Source organism: Scyliorhinus torazame, chromosome 5 (genome assembly GCF_047496885.1).
Source record: "Scyliorhinus torazame isolate Kashiwa2021f chromosome 5, sScyTor2.1, whole genome shotgun sequence".
Taxonomy (NCBI): Eukaryota; Metazoa; Chordata; class Chondrichthyes; order Carcharhiniformes; family Scyliorhinidae; genus Scyliorhinus; species Scyliorhinus torazame.
In genome coordinates, this window is record NC_092711.1 from 181,821,590 (window position 1) to 181,834,501 (window position 12,912).

A 12,912-nucleotide genomic window follows, 5' to 3' on the forward strand; every position below is an offset into this window, starting at 1 on the left:
TTAATGATTTGTGCACATATATCCCAAAGGTTCTCTGCTCTTCTACCCCATTCATTTCACAGTGCCTTTCCTCATTGTTCACAATAAAAAATTTCACTTTGCACTGCTCTGCTCTTCTCTGCATTGAATTTCATTGCCAGCTGTCCATTCATCCCACTGACCTGTCCTTTTTGAATTGCCTCATCGTTCACAACACAACACTTCTATGCTTTGTGTCATTTGAAAATTGTAAAATTGTGCCCTGCATACCCAATTTCAGGTGATTAACAAAGACAAAGAAATGTGTTGGTTCGAAGACTGACCTTGGAGACCCCCTCTTTAACAAGAACATGGGGAATCCACACCAAGTAAAATAAGAACAAAGTTTTATTTTTACAAAGGATACATATACTACCTGGTAGACCCCTATTGGGTTCCTGCCTGGTCGGTGCCTCACTGGCCAACCTTTTAAAAAATGTATCAACTTAAGAGTACCCAATTCTTTTTTTCCAATTAAGGGGCAATTTAGCGTGGCCAATCCACCCAATCAGCACATCTTTGCATTGTGGGGGTGAGACTCCACGCAGACACGGGGAGAATGTGCAAACTCCACACGGACAGTGACCCAGAGCCGGGATCGAACCTGGGACCTCGGCGCTGTGAGGCAGCAGTGCTAACCACTGGCCAATCTTATGTACAGTGGGTCATTGAGATACCTCACCCCTCAAGGAGCAAGAGGACGACAAGCATTCCCACTCCGTAGGTCCCGTGCAGGATATTAAACCCACCTTCATTCAATCTGGCAAGCAACTGTGCACCATTATGTGCCATTTCCCGTCGTTTAGCCAACTTTGCATCCATGTAGCTATCAGTTTATATCAGGGGCTTCAGCTTTGCTGTGACATAGTGGTATTGTCATTGGACTAGTAATCCAGAGACTCAGGGTTATACTCTGGGGACTTGTGTTTGAATCCCACCAGATGGCGAAAATTTTAATTTGATTGCCAATTGCCAAATCCCATCTGGTTCACTAAATACCCTTTAGGGAAGGAAATCGACCATCCTTACCTGGACTGGCCTACATGTGATTCCAGATCCACAGCAATATCATTGACTCTTAAATGCCCTCTGAAATGGCTGAGAAAGCCATTCAATTCAAGGGAAATTAGGGATAGGCAACAAATGTTGGCCCAGCCAGCGATGCCCATATCCCATGAATAAATCACACCAAGAATCAATCACCTTTTGCTCTGCCATATCTGGTATGCCACATGAATTGCATTACCCTCATCAACCCTATTATGTTCCTCACTAAGCCCCGCGAGGGCTATCTGTTCCCTGTTCCAAGTTGTCCTTTGACACGCTGCTAATCTTTGTTCTGCCATTAACACATTCTGATCTCTTAATGTGCCACTGTCAGCGCCCTTCTTAGCCATTATCACCACCTTCCCTTTGTCTTTTTACCCATGACCTCTTTGCCTATCTCCGCCTATCACTGGCCATTTATCCAGCCCTACTGCTCCATGCCCCCCTCTCCCCCCGCCCCCCACAACAGTATAAATCTCATCCTATTTCCAGTTTTCTCCAGCTCTGACAAAGAGTCATCCAGGCTCTAAATGTTAGCTCCCTTCTCTCTCCACAGGTGCTGTCAGATCTGCTGAGATTGTCCAGCATTTTTTGGTCTTGTTTCAGATTACAGCATCCACAGTAATTTGCCTGCAGCAATTATGTTCCCCATTAGTTCATTAAAAAAACCTTCAACTAGTTAAGCAGGATGTGGCCTTTGACACTTTTTTTGCTGCCATTGCCTAATAAATCCATATTTGTCCAAGTTGCTGTTAATGTGTACAAAATTATGAGGGACATCGATAGGGTAGATAAGGAGAACCTTTTCCCCTTCGTGGAGGGGTCAGTAACCAGGGGGATAGATTTCAGGTGAAGAGCAGGAGATTTGGAGGGGAAAAGCTGCTTCACCCAGAGGGTGGTGGGAAATCTGGAACTCACTGTTTGAAAGGGTGGTGGAGGCAGGAACCCTCACAACATTTAAGAAGTATTGAGATGAGCACTTGATCATAGAATTTACAGTGCAGAAGGAGGCCATTCGGCCCATCGAGTCTGTACCGGCTCTTGGAAAGAGCACCCTACCCAAGTCAACACCTCCACCCTATCCCCATAACCCAGTAACCCCACCCAACACTAAGGGCAATTTTGGACACTAAGGGCAATTTATCATGGCCAATCCACCTAACCTGCACATCTTTGGACTGTGGGAGGGAACCGGAGCACCCGGAGGAAACCCACGCAGAGGATGTGCAGACTCCGCATAGACAGTGACCCAAGCCAGAATCGAACCTGGGACCCTGGAGCTGTGAAGAAATTGTGCTATCCACAATGCTACCGTGCTGCCCTTGAAACGCTTCAGCAAAGAAGGTCACGGACCAATTGCTGGGAAATAGGATTGGAATAGACAGGTGCTTAATGGCTGGCGCAGACACAATGGGCTGAAGGACCTCTTGCTTTGCTGGAAAACTCTATGACCATAAGACCATAAAGATACAGGAGCAGAATTAGGCCATTTGGCCTATTGCCTGTGCTCCACTATTCGATCATGGCTGATATTTTCCTCATCCCCATTCTCCTGCTTTCTCCCCCAAACCCCGATCCCCTTTATTAATCAAGAAATTCCCTTATCAATCAAGAACACCAAATTTGTGTTTGAGGTGCTGTTACTTACAGGGCTACAGACCAAGAGTTGGAAGGTGGAATTAGATAGAATAGTTATTTCTTAGAACATAAGAACTGAGAGCAGGAGTAGGGAATTTAGCCTCTCAAGCCTGCTCACCATTCAATACGATCATGACTGATGTCATCATGGCTTCAAATCCACCGTCCTGCCCTTTCTCCGTAGCCCTTCAACCCATTACTAATTTAAAACCTGTCTAACTCCTCCTTAAATTTACTGACTACCCCAGCATCCACTGCACTCTGGAGGAGCGAATTCCACAGATCTTTAAAAAAAAAAATCAGTTATTGTCACAAGTAGGCTCCAATTACATTACTGTGAAAAGCCCCCAGTCGCCACATTCCGGCACCTGTTTGGGGAGGCTGGTATGGGAATTGAACCGTGCTGCTGGCCTGCCTTGGTCTGCTTTAAAAGCCAGCGATTTAGACCAGTGTGCTGAACCAGCCCCTTGGATTTATAACTCTTTGCGTGAAGTACTTTATCCTCATCTCTATTTTAAATTTGCGACCGCTTATCCTAAGACTATGACCTCTTGTTCCAGAATGCAGAGAGTTGGGATAAAAGGTTCTTTTTCGGAATGGCAACCGGTGACGAGTGGTGTCCCGCAGGGTTCAGTGTTGGGGTCACAGCTGTTCTCTTTATATATTAACGGTCTAGATGACGGGACTGGGGGCATTCTGGCTAAATTTGCCGATGATACAAAGATAGGTGGAGGGGCAGGTAGTATGGAGGAGGTGGGGAGGCTGCAGAAAGATTTAGACAGTTTAGGAGAGTGGTCCAAGAAATGGCTGATGAAATTCAACGTGGGCAAGTGTGAGGTCTTGCACTTTGGAAAAAAGAATAGAGGCATGGACTATTTTCTAAACGGTGACAAAATTCATAATGCTGAAGTGCAAAGGGACTTGGGAGTCCTAGTCCAGGATTCTGTAAAGGTAAACTTGCAGGTTGAGTCCGTAATTAAGAAAGCAAATGCAATGTTGTCATTCATCTCAAGAGGCTTGGAATATAAAAGCAGGGGTGTACTTCTGAAGCTTTATAAAGCATTAGTTAGGCCCCATTTAGAATACTGTGAGCAATTTTGGGCCCCACACCTCAGGAAGGACATACTGGCACTGGAGCGGGTCCAGCGGAGATTCACACGGATGATCCCAGGAATGGTAGGCCAAACATACGATGAACGTCTGAGGACCCTGGGATTATATTCATTGGAGTTTAGGAGGTTGAGGGGAGATCTAATAGAAACTTACAAGATAATGAATGGCTTAGATAGGGTGGATGTAGGGAAGTTGTTTCCATTAGCAGGGGAGACTAGGACCCGGGGGCACAGCCTTAGAATAAAAGGGAGTCACTTTAGAACAGAGATGAAGAGAAATTTCTTCAGCCAGAGAGTGGGGGGTCTGTGGAATTCATTGCCACAGAGGGCGGTGGAGGCCGGGACGTTGAGTGTCTTTAAGACAGAAGTTGATAAATTCTTGATTTCTCGAGGAATTAAGGGCTGTGGAGAGAGAGCGGGTAAATGGAGTTGAAATCAGCCATGATTGAATGGTGGAGTGGACTCGATGGGCCGAATGGCCTTACTTCTGCTCCTATGTCTTATGGTCTAATGCCTCATAAGAGGAAGCATCCACTCCACGTCTACTTTATCCATACCTTTCATCACCTTGACCTTGTCGACAAATACACAGAGAAATAGTGAGCACTGGAGTGGAATTAATAATTATGTGTGATTCTTATATTTCTTGGTGGCACGGTGGTGTAGTGGTTAGCACTGCTGCATCATGCCATTGAGGGCCCGGGTTCGATACTGGTCCTGGGTCACTGTCCGTGTGGAGTTTGCACATTCTCCCCGTGTCTGTGTGGGTCTCACCCCCACAACCTAAAAGATGTGCAAGGTAGGTGGATTGGCCACGCTAAATTGCCCCTTAATTGGAAAAAAATAATTGGGTACTCTAAATTTATTTTTTAAAAAGTGTGATTCAATCTAATATTGAAATAGCTGAAATGAGAGTGGCACACGGTAGCACAATGGCTAGCACAACTGCCTCACACCAGTAGAGCCAGGGTTCGATTTCAGCTTTAGGTGACTGTCTCAGGTGGAGTTTGCATGTTCTCCCTGTATCTGTGTGGGTTTCTTCCATGTGCTCCGGTTTCTTTCCACAGTCCAAAGATATGCAGGTTAGGTGGATTGGCCATGATAAATTGTCCCTTAGCATCCAAGGATATGCCAGGTAGGTGGGGTCATGGGGTTAGGGCGCAGGAGGGGGGGGGGGGAAGGAGGTGGTGCGAGGTAGGGTTCACTTTCGGAGGGTCGGTGCACACCCAGTGGGCCGGATGGCCTCCTTGTCCAATGATTCTATGGAGGCTCACTCAGACCTATTCGTGGACTAATGGGACAAGGTGACAACTACAGTCTAACACTCCAAGTCTCTCACCCGTCCCCCCGCTCCCATCATCACCACCACCCACCCTAGCACTGCCAAGCTCCCCTCCTGCTGCTCCCTGAGCAACCTGGAGAATAGCCCCGCCCTCTCCGTCTGCGGTGAGTGGCCGAGGGGCCGCCCTAAGCCCCGCCCAGTATGTAGAGGATACAAGGCTGCCAGTCCTCCCAGCTCGGTCCTCCGAGCTCCCCTATTGGTCAGAGCAGCCGTCAATCATCGCGGTGCTGGCGGCCATTACAAGGTACGGTGGGGCTGCCGAGGGAGGAACCTGCACGGGCGGGCAGCGCTTGAACGCTGCGGTTCGGATGGATTGATTTTATATATGTCCCTCCCTCCGCGATCAAGCTGACTTTCCAGCCAGCGTCGCTCGCTCAATGGCCTGCCGATCGCCGATGTAGGCCGTTTTCCGAGGCGCGGGGGATTATGGGTGGGACTGGCCGCCATTGATGCCCCAGCTCTGCCCCTGTGATCACCAACATGTTCTGGGTTTACATGTTCTCACGAAAGGTCACCGAGCTGAAACCTCAACTCTGCCACATTATCCTCGCTCCCTGCCTCCACAAACTCTGCATCCCCCCTCACCTATTCCATCCGTAATATTAGATTTAGTGTTCTATCCTCAAAACTCTTGCTTCCACCTCCACCCTCCTTCCCCCACAATCTTTGACCCGAGTTCAGTGGGATCGCAGGAGCAAGCCACTCAGCTTCAGCTTCCTCCCTGGCCACCCCACCTAGCCGCAACCCCAAGCCTGTTCCAGCAGTTTGTCAGGGTCTTGAATGTCATTGGTCTCTGCGAATGGAAGGGGAAGGGAGCAGCGGCGGTAGCAGCAGCAACACCGATCAGCCACAGCCATGTTTCCCAAGTGGATCTGCCGACTCACCTATCACAAAGAGACATGTGGAGAACCGTGCCGGGGAGATGTCGCCCGGCGAAATGGGAGACGACGGGTTGTCGCCTGAGTTGCAGGCTAGTCGGGGTCAGATCGGGAAGAATACGCACTCCTGCTCCGTATGCGGGAAGCGATTTGTTTACCTGTCCCACTTGCGGTCGCACCAGCTTGTTCACACCGAGGAGCGGCCATTTCGATGTTCTGGCTGTGGGAAGACCTTTAAATGCGCCCAGAATCTGGCAAGGCACCAGCTGGCTCACACAGCTGAGCGACCATTTGGATGTTCCGACTGTAGAAAGAGCTTCAAGAGCCTCCAGGAACTGCAGCAGCACCGTCACCTGCACACCAGGCCCAGGCTGTTCACCTGCTCTCAGTGCGGGAAGGGATTCAGTCGATCCTTTAACCTGCTGGCGCACCAGCGTGTCCACACCGGGGAGAGGCCCTTCATCTGCTCCGTCTGTGGGAAGGGGTACTGCCGGTTAACCCATCTGGTGAAGCACAAGCAAGTTCACAGTGATGAGAGACGTTTCAAATGCTCTGAATGTGGGATGAGTTTCAGCAGCTCCCGAAGGCTGAAGGGACACCAACATGATCGTGCTTTGGAGCGAACCTTCACCTGCTCCATCTGCGGGAAGGGATTCACTCAGTCGACCCCTCTGCTGATACACCAGAGGGTTCACACCGGGGAGAGGCCGTTCACCTGTCCTGAGTGCGGGAAGGGTTTCACCCAGGCATCCAACCTGCGCACACACCAGCGGGTCCACAGCGGTGAGAGGCCATTCACCTGCTCTGAGTGCGGGAAGGGATTCTCTCGTTCATCCAACTTGCTGACGCACCAGCGGGTCCACACCGATGAGAGGCCGTTCAAGTGCCTGGACTGTGGGAGGGGCTTCAAACGGCAATGGGTTTTAGCGACTCACCAGCGGGTTCACACCGGGGATAGGCCGTTCACCTGCTCCGTGTGTGGGAAGGGATTCACCCAGTCATCGAACCTGCAGAGCCACCAGCGAGTCCATGTGCCAACACTGTTTAAGTGCTCTGTCTGCGGGAAGAGCTTTAAAAAGGCCTGTAACCTGCGAAAGCACCAGTCAGTTCACACTGTTCAGTAGCGCAGGGTCCTGTTGATAGCTAGGGAGAATTGGAGCTTTTACAAATTCAGTGTTATGCAATCTTTCAAACATAAGAAATAGGAGCAGGAGTAGGCCATTCAGCCCTTCGAGCTCACTCTGCCATTCAACCCTCCGAGCCCAATCCACCATTCAATGAGTTTGTGGATGATCTTCCACTTCGACACTAATTTCCTGTACTATCCCTGATGTTTTTGATATGTCCAATTCTATTGAACATAGTCTGAAATACATTCAATGACCTGAGTCTCTACAGCTCCCTGGGTCAGACAATTCAGATTCATCACCCCCTCAGTGAAGAAATTCCTCACCTGAGTCCTAGCTGACCTGCCCCTTATCCTGAGACTGTGCAACCTGGTTAAAGACCACCCACCCTGCCCCACCACACCCACAACCCCAGCCAAGGGAACCCTTCTTCCTGCATCTAGCCTGTCGAGCCTTGCAGGAATTTGGTACATTCGATTGAGATCACCTCTCATTTTTTTAAACCACAGAGAATAAAGGCCCAGTCTATTTAGAATCCACAGGGTCCCTAGAGTGCATAAGGAGGCCACTTGGCCCATTGAGTCTGCACCCACCCTCTTACCTACCTAGGCTCACTCTGCCCGTTCTATCCCTGGAACCCCACCTAACCTGCGCACCTTTGGACACCTAGTGTGGCAATCAACCTAACCACATCTTTGGACTGTGGGAGGAAACCCTCACTGACATGGGGAGAACGCGAAAACTCCACAGTCACCCAAGGCTGGAATCGAACCTGGGCCCCTGGAGATGTGAGGCAGCAGTCTAAACCACTGTGCCATACTCTTTCCTTAGAATTAATACCTCCATTGCAGGTATTAATTTGGTGAACCTTCATTGCACTCTTCTATGGCAAGTTATTAAAAAAAAAAGACCCGTTGTTTGGATTATTCCCTTCTTGTGAATTATGTATGTTAACTCTTGAAGTAATTGAAATCTGCAGCATAGAAACAGACAGTTTGACACAACTCACTAATTTCCTGTGTTGATTCTTTCATGTGTTTCTCTGGTAAGGGCAGAATTTATTGCCCATTCCCAATTGCCCTTGAATTGAGTGCCCCTTGCAGATGGGCAGATAAGAGCCAACTGCATTGCTGCAAAGTCACGTGTAGGACAGACCTGGTAGGGATGGCACATTTCCTTCCCTAAAGGGGATATTAATGAACCGGATGGGTTTCTACAACAATTGGTAAAACTTTCATGGTCACCATTACTGGGAGTAGCCTTATCATTCCAGATTTATTTACTGAATTCAAATCCCACCAGCTATGCTGTGGTGGCATTTCCCCCAGATGTGTATGTCTGTATTAAAGTAAAAGTTGCCATAGTCCCAGATGACCATGGGCTACTTTCCCCTTTGAGGGGGAGAGCTGGCTGGTGGTGATTTAACCTGAGGATCACCACAACGCAGGTGAGGGGTGAGGTTGAGAAGGTGCGGAGCCTTCATGAATACCTCAGCCTGTACAGGATTTGAACCCGCACGGTTGGCCTCTCTCTGCATCACAAAGCAGCTGTCTATCTAACTGAGCTAGTCCAGTGGCATGTCACTATGCCACCATCTCCTCTCTTTGTGTTCCAGGTGAGCCTTCTCCCACCCAACTTCATTTGAACCCCTCCTGTTGCTTTGACTCTTAACCGTTTACCTAACTTTCACTCAAAAGCAACAATATTAATCGACTCAACCATGAGTTGATGAGCGAGTTCCCTGTTCTGACCACTCCCTGGGGAAAGGAGTTTCTTCTGAATACCCTCCTGGAATTGCCCGTGACTTCCTTATATTAATGGCTGCCGAAGTACAATGGGATTTTATTCAGTTGAACAATGTGCTCTGTCCTCTGATCACTGAAGCTTCACTGAGCCCCTGTGTTAATGGGTGAAATGCCAGACAATTAAAGGCACAACGTCTGGGTGGTGACATTAATTCTAAGCTCGCGGACCGTGTAGCAGGTGATAACCAGATGGATCGGTGCTTCTGATCCAATCCAAGGCGAGAGATTAGCAGGTGCTAAGGCAGCCAACGGTCAGGTCTAATCAATCCCCAGGCTTGAGCATGATCCAAACTCGCTGACAGGAAGAGTCCACTTTGACTGCTTTGTCCATTGGAACAGATTTGTGAAGATTGTCCATGGACCCAGTGTACTTCTACTTGCTCTTATTAAACCCTGGAGAGACAGTTTGCATTCTTGTGAGCTTGATTATCTGCTATGTGTAACCTTGCCATCAGGCTCAATGTAATGACCAACTCCAACTGGAGAGACTCTAACCCTGTAGAAGCCAGGTATTTCTAAAATACCCTTCAATCCTTCAAACCCTAGATATTCATTAGTATTAACATAGCTGAATGCCCCACAATCAACATCCTGGGGGTTGCCATTGACCAGAAATCGAACTGGACAAGCCATATAAATACAAAAGCAGGTCAGAGGCTAGGAATCCTGTTGTGAGTAATTCCCCTCTTTTTTTAAATTTAGAGTATCCAATTATTTTTTTTATCCAATTAAGGGGCAATTTAGCATGGCCAATCCACTCAACCTACACATCTTTGAGTCGTGGGGGTGAAACCCACGCACATACAGGGAGAATGTGCAAACTCAACACGGACAGTGACTCAGGGCCGGGAATCAAACCCAGGTCCTCAGCGCCATAGGCTGTGCCTCGTGCCACCCCAGTAACTCCCCTCCTGACTCCCTAAAACCTACCCACGATCTACAAGGCACGACTCAGGAGTGTAATGGAATATTATCACTTGCCTGGATGAGTGCAGCTCCAACAACATTCAAGAAGCTCAACATTATCCAGGACAAAGCAGCCCCGCTTGCTTGCTACCCGTTCCAGAAATGTTAGATCCCTCCACCACCGATGAACAGTGGCAGCCGTGCCTACCATCGATTAGATGCACTGCAGCAACTTACCAAGGTTCCTTAGACAGCACCTTTCAAACCCACAACCCACATCTAGTAGGACACGGGCAGCCTGGGAACCCCTCCATCTGGAGGATCCCCTCCACGTCACTCACCACCCGACTTGGAAATCTATCTGCTGTTCATACTCATAGGATTTGCAGTGCAGAAGGAGGCCATTTGGCCCATTGAGTCTGCACCGGCCCTTGGAAAGAGCACCCTACCAAGCCCACACCTTCACCTTATCCCCATTACCCAGTAACCCCACCCCATCTTTTGGACACAAAGGGCAATTTAGCATGGCCAATCCACTTAACCTGCACATCTTTGGACTGTGGGAGGAAACCGGAGCACCCGGAGGAAATGCACGCAGACACAGGGAGTATGTGCAGACTCCGCACAGACAGTGACCCAAGCTGGGACTCTGGTGCTGTGAAGCAACTGTGCTGTTCCTTCAGTTTTACAGGTCATAATACATACATAGATACATACATAGAAGATTGGAGCAGGAGGAGGCCTATTTTTAAAATACATTTAGAGTACCCAATTCATTTTTTCTAATTAAGGGGCAATTTAGCACGGCCAATCCACCTACCCTGCACATCTTTGGGTTGTGGGGGCAAAACCCACGCGAACACGGGGAGAATGTGCAAACTCCACGCAGACAGTGACCCAGAGCCGGGATCGAACCTGGGACCTCGGTGCCGTGAGGCAGCAGGGCTAACTCACTGCGCCGCCGTGCTGCCTAAAGAGGAGGCCTTTTGGCCCTTCGAGCCTGCTCCGCCATTCATCACGATCATGGCTGATCATCCAACTCAATAGCCTAATCCTGCTTTCTCCCCATAGCCTTTGATCCCATTCTCCCCAAGTGCTATATCTAGCCGCCTCTTGAATATATTCAAGGTTTTAGCATGGAACTCCCTCCTTAACAGCACTTGGGTGTCATCTACACAACATGGATGACAGCGGTTCAAGAAGGCAGCTCACCCACCACCTTCTCTGGGGCAATTAGGGATGGGCAATAAATGATGGCCGAGCCAGCGAAGCCCACACCTGTGAATGAATAAGAATGGCTCTATTTCTGTCTCCACAGAATGCTGTCTGGTGAGTTTATGCAGCATTTTCAGTTTGTGTTCTGCTTTTATCTTACGTTGATGCCACTATTAACCCTTGTGAGTCTGAGCTATACCATAGAATCCCTACAGTGCAGAAGGAGGCCATTCATCCCATCAGGTCTGCACCGACCCTCCAAAAGAGCATCCCATTTAGGCCCACCCCCCACCCTATCCCCGGAACCCACCCTATAACTCCACCTAACCTGCACATGTTTGGACACAAAGGGGCAATTTCTAGCATGGCCGACCCACCTACCCTGCACATCTCCAAGACCAATACATCTTTCCTGAAATATGTTGCAGAAAACCGAAAGCCAACATGTTTCAGAAAATAAATGGGCTTTTAAAAACGTTTTGACATTAAACTATGGCTTGAGTAACCAATGCAGCAAGTACAGTCAGCCAGGGAGGTTGTTTAACTGAACTCTGACCACAGGAAGTTGACTCAAGTAAATTCGGGCTGAGCAGGAAGACAGGCCGGAAATGAAGACAGACGTGATCTTTGGTGATTAAACCACGTCACCAACTGACTCTACAATGGGCACTGGAGCAGCTTGATTGGATTCATAATGTGTAAACCACAATAAACTGAACTTTTATTTTTTATTCATTGGACGTGCCAGTATTTGCTGCTTAACCCTAATTGCCCTTGAATTGAATGGCTTGCATCAGAGGGCATTTACCCTCTGAGGGTATTCACGTTGCTGTGGATCTGAAGTCACTTGTAGTCCACACTGGTAAGGACGGCATATTTCCTTCTTTCAAGGGCATTAATTAGCCAGTTGAGATTTGAGTCACCATTAGATTTTTCAGTACCGATTTTCATTCAATTCCAATTTCATCATCTTCCGTGATTAAATTGGAACCAGGGTCCCCAGAGCATTACCCTGGGTCTCTGGATTAATCGTCCAGTGACAGTACCTCGATGCCACCTTGTGTGGGATAATCAAACACTCTCTCATGGCATGTGGGCATCACTGCACGGCCAGCTTATTTCTTGCCCCTTCCCTCTTTGACCTTGAACCAAGGGGGCTAAATGTCAGAGAGGCAGGTTCTCTGGGTCATGTAAGATCCAGTAAGGACGGCAGATTTCCTTCCGTAAAGGACATTAGTGAACCAGATGGATTTTTACGCAGTGGATGGGTCATTATTCCCAAGACTTGCTTTTGATTCAAGTGGCGAGATTCTCCGACCCCCCGCCGGGTCGGAGAATCGCCGGGGGCTGGCGTGAATCCGGCCCCCGCCAGTTGCCGAATTCTCCTGTACCGGATATTCGGCGGGGGCGGGAATCGTGCCGTGCCGGTTGGCGGGGCCCCCCCCCGCGATTCTCCGGCCCGGATGGGCCGAAGTCCTGCTGCTAGGATGCCTGTCCCGCCGCCGTGGATTAAACCACCTCTCTTGCCGGCGGGACAAGGCGTCGCGGGCGGGCTCCGGGGTCCTGGGGGGGGGGGAGGGGCGCAGGGCGATCTGGCCTCGGGGGGTGCCCGCACGGTGGCCTGGCCCACAATCGGGGCCCACCGATCCGCAGGTGGGCCTGTGCCGTGGGGGCACTTTTTTCCTTCCGCCTTCGCCACGGTCTCCACCATGGCGGAGGCGGAAGAGACTCCCTCCACTGTGCATGTGCGGGGTGCCGTGAGCGGCCGCTGACGCTCCCGCGCATGCGCCGCCCGGCAATGTCATTTCCGCGCCAGCTGGCGGG

At 49.6% G+C, this 12,912-nt stretch overlaps 1 protein-coding gene across 1 annotated transcript; it reads left to right on the plus strand.

Moving 5' to 3' along the window:
* Positions 1-5,380: 5,380 nt before the first annotated feature.
* On the plus strand, positions 5,381-9,374 carry LOC140420767 (uncharacterized). The gene has a single exon (XM_072504749.1). It carries the CDS (start codon positions 5,957-5,959, stop codon positions 7,157-7,159), a length of 1,203 nt encoding a protein of 400 aa, XP_072360850.1. The 5' UTR covers positions 5,381-5,956; the 3' UTR covers positions 7,160-9,374.
* Positions 9,375-12,912: the final 3,538 nt, after the last annotated feature.